The sequence below is a fragment of the Ostrinia furnacalis genome, unplaced genomic scaffold (assembly GCF_004193835.3).
Source record: "Ostrinia furnacalis isolate ACB-3 unplaced genomic scaffold, ASM419383v2 OfSCF4780, whole genome shotgun sequence".
Taxonomy (NCBI): domain Eukaryota; kingdom Metazoa; phylum Arthropoda; class Insecta; order Lepidoptera; family Crambidae; genus Ostrinia; species Ostrinia furnacalis.
Genome location: NW_021135019.1, coordinates 117,150 through 132,091, shown reverse-complemented (window position 1 = coordinate 132,091; position 14,942 = coordinate 117,150). Strand labels below are relative to the sequence as shown.

General features: G+C 39.4%; 1 protein-coding gene across 1 annotated transcript in view; it reads left to right on the top strand.

The window, feature by feature from the left end:
* LOC114359992 (homeobox protein homothorax-like) overlaps positions 1–9,386 on the top strand; it is a gene marked incomplete at its 5' end in the record, with an annotated part of 46,154 nt that extends 36,768 nt beyond the window's left edge. Inside the window, 2 exons of the mRNA XM_028314541.1 lie at positions 2,241–2,389; positions 9,336–9,386. Coding sequence (XP_028170342.1) covers positions 2,241–2,389; positions 9,336–9,386 — 200 coding nt within the window. The remainder of the gene's footprint in view (positions 1–2,240; positions 2,390–9,335) is intronic.
* Positions 9,387–14,942: the final 5,556 nt, after the last annotated feature.

Here is a 14,942-nt window from a genome sequence, read left to right as displayed (position 1 = left end):
ATAACGCGTTGCGCAAGTGCGCATCACTATTCATTACTTTTTTAACTAATTCAAAACTGAAATGCCAGCAAAGTCAAAGTCAAAGTCAAAATTTCTTTATTTGTTTGGACTAATAAATAGTTCTTACAAATCGTCATTTTACTCTTAAGGAGCCTCTACATGTCTCATAATCTTTTTACCCTACCAGCGCTTCGAGACCAACATTTGGCAAGTGCTGAGAAGAAGCGCCGCAACAAACTCAGTCACCACTGTCTGCCGGTTAATATAAATAAATAGAAATAGTAGTAGTAGGTACATTCGATTCAGGAGCAGTTCACTGAATTTACCATGCATTCTTGTATGGTGTATCTTATAAGAATGGGTATACAAGATTGCGTGGTATATTAAACAAGGTAGTGACGTGCTAATATCTAGACTTACATATTAAGATACTAGTAGAAATGACTCGCATACATAAATTTGAATAGCTTGGATTGACCAGTCCCCGAAAGCAGCGCCTGTTCACAGACATGACGAGTGAACCAGCCATCGCTTCACTAGACCATATTAGAGGGAATGTAACGACCCGCCTCACTACGCCACCACCCCAGAGACATTTTAGTGAGAATGACAATTCCAAGTTATCTCTTTAAAAAAGCCAGTAGTTGCAAACTTTTTCTTTTTCCAGTCTAAAAAATGGACAGTCACATACTATAATAATATAACGTGAATGTGTAGGTATCTTTTTGTAACGACTGGAATTTTATTACATGGATACCTTCCACGAATTTCGTGATAAACACACCAAAAGGAAGAACATTAAACAGATGATTACGAAAAAAAGCAAACAAGTGAACCGTTGCTGCAGCGAATTCTGTTTCCATTATTAACGGGAGCACAAGGAGAGCAGAAATAAGACGGAGTTCGCACCGTACTGATTCGATTTGTTCGTGCCGCGATGAATTTTTGATACGGCTCAGTGCACACTAATTTGTTTATCGTGTTTGGGCCGCGCTCTCCTGCTCTCCTGGTGCCGCCTCAAAATACACGTTAATTATTCACGAAAACAGACGTGTTTCTTCAACGTGCTCTACACGACGTGTGCTCCGTGTATTTTTGTAAAATTCGAGCAAATAAATAGTTGAATTATTTTTTATGTAAGGCAAAACACATGGCTTGAGTCTGCGGAAGTCAGCCTACTGTTTCGCTGCACGACAGCTTTGTCAATATTGAACAAATGCCCGAGTTTCCGCGCATAAAGGGATAGGTAATTTTATTTACTTCCACAATACCGGGACGCCGATTTGCGTTCGTTTTGCATAACCGTCGCGTGCTTAATTCATGATTAATTCCACGGAATCAATTTGAATTCATAACCGCCCGCAGACGCGATCCCGCGGCCAGATGCGGCTATGAGCCACTCCGAACGACACACACCAAGAATTAATTAAGTGCGCCATAGATACGAATCAGCGGCGTGGCAGGTGATTAAATAAATACAAGTTGGCGTACCTAATTAATATGCCAGACGCACCGCAGATAAGCGACATCTCCCGCGATTCCTGCTCGCCTAGTACCTCGATTAACACATTATTATAATTACGCGAAATTTGTCTTTCCGTACGTGGCAATGGCAAGGAGAACTCGTTAGATATTTATTAAATAGCCACAATTTATGGCGATATTAAATTTAATGTCCCTTAATGTTATTAATATAACGCAGTCGTATTCTTTTACGGTTTCCGAGTGCAATAAAACGCATTTAATCATTGCACAAACACTTGTATTAATTACTGCTTGGTGTTCATTGCCGTTATTGTTATTCTGCTAGTGTGCACTTACATAGCATACGGAGGTACTTAATTATGATGCAGTCGTAATAAGTATTGTGAGGTGTAAGGTAACATACGTTATAAAATGTAGCCTGTCAAAATATGAAGATAGAAGAACAAACATTTTATAGTCATAAAACACTGGAACTCAAGAAAAACGTTTGTAGAGTCCAATAAATTAAGATTATTGTAGTTTTTCCACGTCTAATACTGTGTACTGTAACGTGCGTTGCCATTTTCAAGGATTCATCATTTTCATTTTGTTTTGTTTAATAGGTATTTTGTTCCTTTTATGAATTTTTAAAATTCTAAAACAAAAGTTTAAATATTTAAAAAAAGAATCGTTCAAAGCCTAATTGGTACCACCACATCATTTCTCGATCGCAACTCACCAACACATCACGTTTCAACTCACACTTTTGTCGCCAGGTGACGCCAGCAACGCGAGTATCGGGTCCGGGGAGGGCACGGGCGAGGAGGACGACGACACCAACGGCAAGAAGAACCAAAAGAAACGGGGCATCTTCCCGAAGGTGGCCACCAACATACTGCGGGCGTGGCTCTTTCAGCACTTAACGGTGAGTGACAGATTCTTCTTATTGTGTTAAACAGCTTCATCTCATCTTTTAAACGTGCCAAAAGGGTCATAGTCTGAAAACCTACGTCAAATACGTAGGACCAAAATGTAGCGATAGCTTAAACATGCTCTTATAAGCACAGATTCTCTATTTCAGAATGGATTACTGAGCACAATAAAATTTAAAAAAATGATACGTTTAGAAATGTCTCAAATTACACTGGGAAAATCAAATGTATTCCAGCCAGTATGTCCTACCTATCAACGTAATTAAAAAGAAAATTATTTTTAACATTCTGAGTTAAAAGACCAGCGTTCTAGAGCTCTAGGCCACTAAATAGCGGACGCGTCGAGTACCACCTGAAATATTATGTCGCCCTGGTACTTCTAATACTTGAAGATGCACTTTTGCGCTACCATGTTTGTTTCTAATAGTGTCCGACCGAATATGGATTTTCAGCCGAAAACGGAAACGAAAACGAAGCTTCGGCTGCAGTCTCATTTTCGGCCGAAAACGAAAACGAAAACGAAAATGACCTTCAACTCTCAAGTTTCAATCTGAAATTATGTAAAATCTTTGGAAACCGTTAATGTTTTGACCAAAAACATAATGACGTTTGACAGAAAGAAAACCGGCATTAAAACACAAAAAATTGAATTATGAATTCTTAGTAGAATATTATTTCCGGTTTATATTGAAATATTGGGAAGTGAAGAAGAAATAAAGGGTGTCCAGTGGGAATTTTTCAACTTCAAAAATGATTCATACAAATAAATTAATTATTTTTTATTATTTATATAGTTTTATAGTTATCATTAGTGATAACTGGAATTTATCAATGCGGATTTATTTTTTTATAGGCAATGTACTCTCACAGCCGGACCCTTACATTCGCAACTATGCGAGAGCAAATCGCGCTAATAATTATCCTGCAACTTCACGGCGGATATTTTCTTACAGAACCTGAATTATTTAAGGATTGTTTGCTGTAAACTTTTGACTTGAGATATCCCCACAAGAAAAAGTCGCATGGTGTGAGATCTGGTGACCGAGGCGGCTAGAAAAAATAGTCCTCAGTGTCTCCATCGAGGTACTCTCCGTGTGTGGTGAGACACCTTGCTGAAATAGTAGTTGGCCGGGATGCAGTTGCAGTTGTGGTATCAGACATTCATCGATCATTCGACAATACATTTCAAATACTTATTGCTCAACTGCGAACGCTCTGTAGGCTCCCGACCAGTGACATATGGCGTATTTCAAATCCGCATTAGACTCTATTTTGAAACAATTAAACTTAATGAAAACTCTTTGGTTTTATTTGTATTCAATTTTGAACTTGGAAAATTTTCGCTGTACACCCTTTACAACGTAACCTCACTTCAAAACTTCAAAAGAGTGTGACAATACCGCGTCCGTTCAAGTCTGATTGGAACCATGAGTGCATCAGATTCACTCCCGAAGATATCGGAACGATAAACGTCCCCATCTTATTCACGTATTTTTGATATTCGGTTTGGCCGAAGCTTCGGCTGGTTTTTAGCCGAAAACGAAAATATGGCCGAATGACCATTTTTTGGCCGAAAATGGCCGAAAACGAAAACGAATATTCGGTCGGTCACTAGTTTCTAATCGTTAGCGATATGAGTTTGGTTATTTATGAATCCATGAAGTCCTGGTAACATGCTACGAAAATAGCGCATAGTTTTGTTACATTCCTGCTTTTGTAAAATATAATAAAATAACACTATTTGTGAGATAGTTTATGCTATCCTGGTAGTCTAGTTAGATTGATTTCCCTAGGAAAATAATAAATTATGAATCTTTATTAACAGTATTGTACATTTCTTGAAGCTATTGCTATTATTATGTTTCATGTCGTACTTACGTAGCACTTAAATAATGGTTTTCATTTAATGTTTTTCTATTCATCACTTTGTACTTTTCCCACTTTCCCATAATGCCTACTGTCAATACTTCCCGTAGTGTCAGTTTTGTTTAATGGAAACTAAGCGCATAGGAACTATGTGCTTGCAGCGCCACAATACAGCTGAATGCGCTGAAATTGCCAGCGTGTGGAAGTTGAAAAAACATACACAATGCGCCGCCAACTCGGACTTTTCAATTAAAATTTCCAGCGGGAGCAATAAATTTTTCATTGCGTATACAAAGCCGCTTTCAAAGGGCACAACCGTCTCTAAAGACAATCCAAACACAATATCGTAACTGAAAATATTATGTGATTATTGAAGATGGAAATGTAACTGATGGATTTCGACAAAAAGTAAGACATTAGCATAAGAAGGACGTCGAGACAGTCGGTGCAAGACTCAGTGTTGCGTAGTAATTTCTAGAATGGGTTTTCGCGCGGGGCGGAGGGGGAGGGGGCTGCAATTTCATTACCGGTCCGGATCCGCGTCCATAAATCACCAGGGCAGAAGGAGCACTCAGGTGACGCCGTCTCCTGAGCCCGGCATTTCTGTTTCGCTCGCAGCGAGCCACCCGAATCCCACTTTCTTTATGGCTATGAATTCCCCGAATTCCCAACGCGATCTACTCCAGTTACAAGTGCGAATTTTAATTACGCCGAAGCTTTTACAATTAGCCTCATGCCTGAAATATTGAGACAGGAATTTATTATTGGATCCGTATCTCCGCTGAAAAAGTTAAAGATTTATTTCCGGCCGTTTTAGAGTTCGAAGTTTAAAAAGTAACCGTCGACAATCGAATTAGGGGCTTTTAGCGTTTCGTTTGGCGCGTTTTTGCGCATCGCTGTCCGCGCCCATTACCGCGTGCCAAATTACTTATAATTGCTTCGCTTAGCGCTAAGTGCTTTCATTACGGCCGGCGCAGCCAGTGACGTGTCAATGGTGGCTCTGCACTCCGCCCTAATTCGTTGCTGAACAACAGTCGTGAGCCATCGACGCGACGTGGATAATGCTCAAATGGACGTGAAAAGATCATTCGACCCACATATCGGGCATGAAACTGCATAGCTGTCAACGTGACGTTTGTAATATTCATTCGATTACGCGGACGGACGCTGACAGCCACCTGCAGCCAATCAGCGCGGCCTATTCGAATATGGAATCGAATCAAATCTTACAGCGCGGTTACATGCGCGAATCAAACGCTGGAATTAATTCAGGAGTCCAAAAAGGCCATTGCAGCCCGGAATTGTCAGACATGGCGATTTGAATGCAGCGCGCCCGCAATATTGGTACCGATCCGAGTGACCGCTGCTTGAATTTTAAAACTGGCCGTGATCTATGTTTTGTGGCGGCCATTCTGAATCGCAATTTCAGTGATTTGCCAAGATTGTCGTTACCTTTTTATTTTGAGAGTTGAACGTTTTATGCGACGTTTTAGTAGTTAAAAAGTTCAAAGTAGAAAACGTTGTTGAAAAGTTCTATGGTTCAGCAATATCTTTTCGTTATGTATCTTACGTTCTTTTCGACTCTACATTTATTACAATATTTGGGGACATACTTAGATATTAGCCCATAGAGAGGTAGAGCTTTCGAAAGCTCAGCTCTTATAATAAAAGTAAAGAAATGATTCGTAAAGTACAGTTTCCTTCTAAAAAACCCAACTTATAATAACACCTAAGGGGGCATAAAGTAATAATAACCAGAAACAAGAATAACACAAGTCAAAACACCATCGTGCGACAGTCGGGACATTCATTAGGGCGCGCGCAAATCTCTTAATACGTACCTGGCGCGCCGAAAACGAAGGCATAATATTGAATAAAAGCCAACGCACACGATGCGATGCGATGCTGCACCGCGAAGAACAGGTTAAGAAAATCCTTATGAAAAAGGATAGTATAAAGTAAACGATTATTTAAATGACAAGAGTGCGTGGATTTTACCTGCCTAGGTCGCACTTATTACGTTAAAAATTACTGTATTTGATTGAAAAAGAGGCTGACAAAGGTGACTGAGTTTCTTCCGCCACTTCTTCTCAGCACCGGCCCGTATGTTGTCCCGAAGTGGTGGTAGGGCAAGCTATACTTGAGACGTGTATAAGTGCCCTGGAAAGGGTCTAAGTACTGAATAAACTATTTCATTTAATTTCATTTCAAGACTTCGCCGTAGTATCGCGTAAAGCGGCGCCGCACCGCTCGTGTGCCTGCCACAGATATTAATTTCTATGTAAGTCCACGCAGCCACACCGCACCGGCGTCGCATCGCCGCCGCAACGCATCGTGTGCTCTGGCCCTTACGGAAAACGAACGAATAATATTGAATAACGCCCCAAAGCCTGTAAGCCGCGGCTAAAAATAATGCTGGCAACACCGAGACAGATTCCAAAGTCTATATTGTTTTTGGTATGTCAGAATTAATGCTGCTTGTACTTTGGTGAACTTTATAATTAGACTTCAAAATGTTTAAGGGGTCGGTCTTCTATACAACAAGTAGGTATGGAGCAAAACATTTATATTTTATTGCAGAAAAAGATAACAGCAAAGTTTTTTTTGTTGTTTTTAGTCAGGAACATAATTCAAATTTTAATTTATTGAATTCATAATTTAACTAGACAAAAAAAGATTAAAATTAATGCATTTTGAATTACAGCTGTACCTGCCTCGTTACAACATGGTGTTAATTATATTTTTTAATTATTTATATCGCGTGCAATAAAACCACCAGGACAACAGATGCTTTAGGAGGTCTACAAACGCGGAATTCCTAGCGCTCGGTGTTCGGTTTCCAGCAAGTATCGGGTTCGCTTTGAGGAGCCGTGTGGCACAATTTATACGTTATTTATGCACATGGACGCACACCGTCCCGGCGTTATGCGCGCCTGGTACTTTATGGTTATTACACGGTCACGTCAAAAGCTAATAGAAATGGAAAATTGCTTCTATTCTCAACAGCGGCTTAATGTGAACATTACATACATCAAACATAATAAAGATGGGTTCATTTTCATCATTACTAAGAAATTTCTTTATAAGCAAACGTCTGCTTCGTCGTTCGATTGTTGATGAGAGGAAAATTTCCAAAAAGAGTGTGTATATTGGACTTACGTTCCCAGCCCTATATTTCTTTCTCGAGCAATATCAATGCGCAGAATTTAGTTTGGTCCCAAAACATTTCCTTATTAGTGTCCGAACTACGGCAGCAAAAGCCTTTATTTAGGCCGCACTAAACCAATAACGTTCCCCCAAAATATGGCTCAATGCTCGGCCGTTTTTGGTGTTAAAAATCTTGAGGAAACTTGCCTTCCCTAGCTTTATTTAGCAAAAGGGCGCCTCGTAAGTTTCGCCGAGCGGGGCAAATTGCAAGCGAATCCGGGGAACAAGAATTTATTAATATTGGAAGACGGTGGACGGGCCCGCGAATTAAACGGTAAAGACCTTTTTTATTCGCCACCGAATAAATACTGGTTGGTGCGTTGACACTGCGTTTTGATGGAAATTTAGCGCGATGTAATTTATGGCGCAAGATGGCGGCGGTTGGGGAGAAAATACTTTAAATGTATCTATTTGCAGTCATAAATGTCTGAGTCGATCAGAAAAATAAACAGAATTGACCTTTCTCTCAACATACTTGTTTAAGATGTTTTTTACTTCGAATAGAAATATAGCAGCAATAAGAAAGCTCAGTAAAAGCAATAAATGAGCGTTGTTTATTTCCAAATAGGAACTGCAGCATCCAAACAAATGCTCCAAGAAGTTCGAGGCGAAAGGATTTCCTTCATGTTTTTCTCAACAAATTCATTACAAGCCCCACAAACATTAATCTTGACGCGCGACACTCGGAATCCATCGCCCCAGCGGCGACAGAAATCATTTCCGTTATTCCGGAGACCAGATTTCCGAAAACTACCCACTTTTTAAGTAAGCGACGTTTAATACCTACCCACCGCCGACCGGACAGGAAATTCGGATCTGGCGGAAATAGAGTGTGTAGGTGCGACGATGTTATACATCCCGACGGGCATTAGAAAGGGACAGGCCGAAGCCTCGCTGAAATCTTCAAAATTTGAATTTGGAATGTGCGGGTATATGCTATTAACTCGATCGATGGGGTTCGCATTTCAAACTCAATACATATGCGTTCCTTTTTCGAACGTTTCAGTTCGAGATTTAAAAGAGTCCACATCACTTTTAATATGATTTCTTATTTTTAAAAGCTGTCAATTTTTTTTCGGAATTGATGTCATTTTTAATTAGTCGACTTCCGATTTTAAAAGGGAAGTTTTTTAACGTTTTATCCTGCCAGATTGTCATTTAAGTAGTCGTGTGAGTACTCGTAGATGTTTCAAATGGGCAATTATTCGCTAATTCTACACAAGATGGACGTCATTTCTTTTTCGTTTTAACGCTGCATTAACAGGACGGAGTTTTCGTTAATTAATACTGTCATTTGATAGGCGAGTTTGCAGAAAGGGTTTTCGTGTTTGCTGGGGTAGCGGGATCTATTCTCGGAATAGATTAGCCGAGTTATCGTATTCGCTGCAGTTTGCTTAGGATCCTTGACAGAAGGGGTGGGAATATTGACAGAGATTTTTGGTAGTTGAAAAGATTACTGTTAAAAAGTCAACATTGGGGATTGTAAACAATGTTGGAAGCGATAATGCTTGTTCTGAGATCTTTTGAGATCTTTTTGGATGCCAATCATGGGCTGAAGGCTTTGAGGGGAACAGACAGACTGACAGCTTCTGGTCGGGCTTTGAGTAGGCTTTTTGAAATCTGCATGACGTACGGACATTGATTTGTTGCCTTTTTAAAGTTCTTGACAACTATTTTGCTTACTATGAGAAGTTTCTAGTAAGAGATGACAGAATGAGTAAATACGATGACGAATAGTTGCAAAACTGAAAATTGACAAACCTAACAACAAACGCAAACATTTTGTAACTTTTGAACAAGTTTGATCTTGCTACCTAATGCTAAATGTGGTAATCCTTATACCCACATTTCACCGTTAATCCACAGGGTGAACCTTTGGATATATTTTGCATACACCTTCCAAACCCCAAGATCTGAAGTCGCCGACGAATTTTTGCCTTTGCCCAGTGCCCAGTCCCATAGAATCTATGGGATAGATTGACCACTATCAAGCGTCCCTCCGAACCGTATCCTGTAACCTTAGACACTGTCCACTCAGATACCTTATCTTAACGGCCGGGGGCGTCCCTCCCCCTCCCCCCGATACACCGGCCAGATATGAAATGGGTAGTTTTGGTCAGTAACTAACTGTGGCTTTTATTGCAGTTGTTTGTAATTGTTCGCCAGATTTGACGTGATCGTGACGTTATTGTTTAAGAGATGAAGGCATTCTGTAATAAGTTTTAAAAGTTAGTTATTCATACGAGTATCAATATTTAAGAATGTTTTCTAGTCGCTCTAGCATAAGCCCTGCTATGTTTAGACTCTTGGATATTCAAATGCAATCGGAATTTGTTTTAGTCGTGCTTTTGCTATAATGTCCTATTAGTCCAGTCAATGAATGCCTTAACGACGGTGTAGAGAGAAATCCGTGGAACACAATTTCTGACCTCGGGACTTTATTTAGCCTAGTTAGGTGGTGAACATAGCAAAAGTCCCCGCCCTTAGCCCTTGAGCCGGCGGGGAGAGGGGGGTTTAAAGGTACCACTTTTCGGTTTTTCGCTTAATCCTCGGAAACTATGCGTCCTAGTGACATGACTACTATGAACCAAAAAAAGCTTATTCAATTTGCTACTGGTGAGACCGTCAAGTTTTTCTATATCTTGAATTCTTAAAATTTCCAATATTACAGACCTTCTAGAGCAGATGCCGCGAAAACTATACAATTTATAGAAAAACTTGACTATCTCATCTGTAGCAAATTGAATATGCTTTTTTTGGTTCATAGTAGTCATGTCACTAGGACGCATAGTTTCCGAGGATTAAGCGAAAAACCGAAAAGTGGCACCTTTAAACCCCCCTCTCCCCGCCGGCTCAAGGGCTAAGGGCGGGGACTTTTGCTATGTTCACCTCCTAACTAGTCTAAATAAAGTCCTGAAGTCAGAAATTGTGTTCTACAGTTTTCCATCTATAATGCTTTATTGACTGGACTATATGTAAATAAAATTGATAGTAATACTGTCATTAAATATGCCATTTTGTCAATGATTTCAGCCATCTTTATTACACAGTGCTGCTATTTTCATCACATTTCCCATTCTACACATATCCGATTCCCTTTTCGCCCATCCACAAAGCACATTGTCTTCTAATTTATGTCGACATTCCCATATTCCAGGAAAAACGTAAATAAACCCATACAAACAATAACTAAGCTGAGCCCCGAGTACCAGGGCACCATAAGTTAGCGACAAGCAATATTCCGCTGCGAAAAACCCTGCGATCCACTCTTTGATTAATGCATTCCACGTCACAGTTATTGCGTCGCCTGGTCCCCTATATCAGGAGGTGTTATGCCAAATCTAGGGTATATTAAAAAGGGCGTATTTACGAGGGAGATACACCTGCTCGCAGATATATAGCTTCCTCAGGGCTGATAGGCTAAACGCCGGTAGCAGCTTATGGAGGTATTATAAAGATGTCGGCGCAATTTTTTTGTCTGCTATCTTAATTTATGGCAGGTTTTCTGGAATCGAAGGTTTCAGTTTTGTGCGTCCCTTGGTTGGTGATGAACGGGCTTCGGTCATATTGGATTTTTGATACCATTTCTTTCCTCTTTAATGTTACTTTATACTGGGTATAAATTCGTGATTTTTATTAAAATGTTATTCACAAAAAATAAGCATAGACTTCTAGTTTTCTCGAGGTTTATTTTTACTATACAGTCATAACTTTCCCGTCAGTCTTCACCAACTTTCGTGTTAAAATCAAGTAGCCTACCTAACTTCTAAGTAATTCTAGTCCACCTTTCACTTAACAAGTCCATTCCAAATGCATTTTCAATTGAATCGTGCTACATAAACTGCGATCGGGGGGTTCTAACGAAGTTAAATGATTCAAAAAGAGCCTGATAGTGTAGCAAAGGGTTTGGGTCGCAGGCGGCCACATAATTCCCTTTTCTTAGTACTGCTGGGTTAAAAATGTACCGCTGGTCAGTCCCACGGGGCAGGACGGTGAATACTGGATGAACCTTCGGTGTTCTTCGCTCAAACCATTCAAAGGGATACTTTGTGGCGGTAGTACAAATTATGTTGTTTCAATTTTGCATGGCTGTTTTAAGCAGTGGCAGGCTGTTTTATTCTGAGGTAGTAAATTACTTATTAAAGGCTGATTTTTTAACCATCGGATATCTTGTAACTGAAGAATAAAATAATTGTCCTTTTGACTTATTTCCCATACTGAATCGATTGAAACTTAGTCAATAAAATTTCGCTCCGGGCACTCTAAAATTGTGACTTTTACGTACATAACAGTACAAAAACTTACATTGTGATCTCTGATTAAATTGATGTAACTAACGCCCAAATGAAACCACCATAATCTTTCATTTGTTTGTTGCCTCCATTATAATTTCCATAGCGAACCGTCCAAGTTGCGCAGTAAATTTGAGCCGAACTGAATGGGTTACACGCGGGAATTTTTCCAAGGAGAAAACTTACATTTTCCCGGAAAGTTGGTAAAGTTGGTGCAAGTAATCTAAAGTTAGGTACCAGGGCGGCAGAGGCTATTTAGATGCACATCTTAACTCGGCCATATATCTAGATTGTGAGCGAAGTTCTCGGCCGGAGTGTTGGGATCTTTTTTCTTTGGGAAATTGCAAGTGTGGACGTCGCTAGTAATCCGGGTTGGATTCTATCGAGTTAATTAAAACAAAGAGCGCTCGGTATTTATGCGCGCCTAGTACACCAGCGGGGTTGCTGTCGATTTGCCACAAAGATTTACAATAAAAGGACGAATTTTTTACAGTCATGATTTTTTCGTGACGTAATCGCACGCATTTGTATTAATTTGTAGCAAATTATTGCCATTTTTTTATCCACAACTAGAAAACTCTTGACCTGGCTTGTATAGCACCTGATGGAAAGTGATGATCGCGAAGGTAGAAGCGAGCTTCATCCAGAATCCTCAATCACAGAGGAACTGGCTATCTTACCTCCAATTGCCGAATATACTCGTATGTTTATGACGAATTTACTTCGTGGTAAATCGGCAATAACCCCTTTTGTTGTGGTAATAGCAGCTATTTTGCGACAAAACTGTACAGTCTGTACACGGGGCCGGGTATTTATTTAATTTTAATAAACAATCATTTGCATACAGCGTGGTCGGGAGCGATAATGCGCTTTGCACACGATGAGTTATCGGCGGGTGACGTTTAATTTTGGGTTTAGGCAGATTACGCCAGCGTCAGAACGCGTCTTGGGCTGGTTGCACCAACTTTAACCGTAACTATGACGATAACCGTTGTTTTTGTATGGAGTTTGACAGGTTTTTGTTTGACATAATTTGTTAAAGTTAAAGTACGGGTAAAGATAGTGCAACTCAGCCTTAACATTTTGATTGGAAGCATAAATCACTTGAATCTTTGCTGTGTACGAGTATTTACTTAGTAGCTAAGAAATCAATAAATAAGTTTGTTAATAGAGTTCGTGAGCTGGTGTCACTCTTTGCCATTTAAAAACATTAAGTACAAAAATTATATTAATCTAACTTAGGCTCTAAATGATCATTATAAAGTATGGAAGTGCCATCAGCCAAAAAACAAAAAAAATCTTAGGCCTTGCTGAGAAACTTAGTAAAAAGTATTTTTATACATATTTTGTGCCTGGCTGCGTTGTGGCTGCCTGCTGCTCTTTATTTTCTGTAGTTAATAATTAAACATTTAGTTTATTTTTGTTTTCCCATGTAATTCAACACGCAACAAAAGCTTATTAGTGGACGCTTAAACTTGACAAAAAACTTCCCCTGGCCTCCACTATCATTTCCCTGGCGGGTCAGGCCAGCCGAGCGTACCAGGGGGCCAGATAGGTTAATCAGCGCCGGGCATTAGCGGCGAGCCCCACGCTCGATTAGCCACGCTGACCGCTTCAAACTTCTGCCCTCCTGGTACCTAGACGTTTAATATAATGCGATTAAGGGATTATGGAAGGTAGTTGTAAATTATCTATGGATGAATAATGGACCGTAAGTATGATACTATTATTATGATGTACCTAAATGTAATTAAAGTATTAGTTTAGAAATAATAATAAACAGATGAATTATGGTGACCACTGCTGAAAACAACAATGATTCTGCTTATCCTATGTTTATTCGTTTCGTCCTGACTCTACAGGCTTTACACCTTTTAATCTCACTCCAGTCACTTTTAATTGGAAAATTGGAATGTAAAGTCAAGTAATGTAACAAAACATTACCATTTTCACTATCCTAGAATGTCTATAATCTCTCATTTTTGCTGACCAAAATCATTGCATTTTAAGTAAACTATCACTCGTACAGAAAAAGCAATGTCCAGTATTTCCTTCCCTTGCTGGTCAAGCTACGAGAGCACAGCAGTTTTGGGCGTATTTATCTATCTGTATTACTGTAATAACTACAATCACTGCATTTTAAGCAAACTGTCACTGTTTAAGAAAAATCTGTGTCCAGTATTTCCTTCCCCTGCTAGTCAAGCTACCAGGGCAGCAGTAGTTTTGGGACTCAGTTGTTTCATGTAAAGCGAATAGACATTTTATCTATCTGTATTATTACTGTAATAAGTACAATCACTGCATTTTAAGCAATTTTTGACAAATAAAACACAAAACATTGTCCAGTATTTCGTTCCCCTGCCGGTCAAGCTACCAGGTCCGCAGCAGTATTGAGGCATCGCTTTCTTCCTGTTAACAACTACAATCACTTATTTTAAAGAAATTGTCACAGTTAAAGAAAAAGCAGTGTCCAATTTCTCGTTCCCCTGCCGGTCAAGCTACCAGGGCCGCAGCGGCTTAGCTATCGCCCGATAATGCCTTCGCGCGATTACGACTCCTGCGCTTGCACTAAGCCCGGCTTTGCTTAATCGTCAAACAAGTGGGGGTAGTTTGTTATTAGCTTATTAGTGAATTCAGCAATGAAATGGCTTTATTATGGTGAAAGAAAAGTTTTGAGTTAATACGTAGGAAAGGTAGGTAAATGTTGAGCGAAGAGGGCATACGTAAAGTTTGATCAGTAACGTAGCAAAAAAGGAATTGAGTGACAAGGCACATACGTAGAGTTACAAAAGTACTTTAGCTATGTTTAACAGTATAGAGGTTTATACATATAAAAGCACCGAGAATTTTACACAAATCACTGCAACATGCTTTATACAGTGTGAGTCACGTTAAAGTGTACATATGAAAATAGATGAAACTAGACCTATTTTTATCGACAAAAAAGAGGTCAAAAAATTTTTAAGATTTTTTTTAAATTTTTTATAGAATTTTTTTTCTCCCAATTAGTTATTGTAAAGAAAACGTAATAACTTTTAAACTAAGCGGTATATCCTAATAAAATAAAAACAATAATAATGCTAAATAACAGGCGATACTAAAAAAATACATAAAATACACAAAAATGGCCAACAAATAATAAAAAATGATACTTTTTGAAAAAAATCTGCTTTTAAATTCG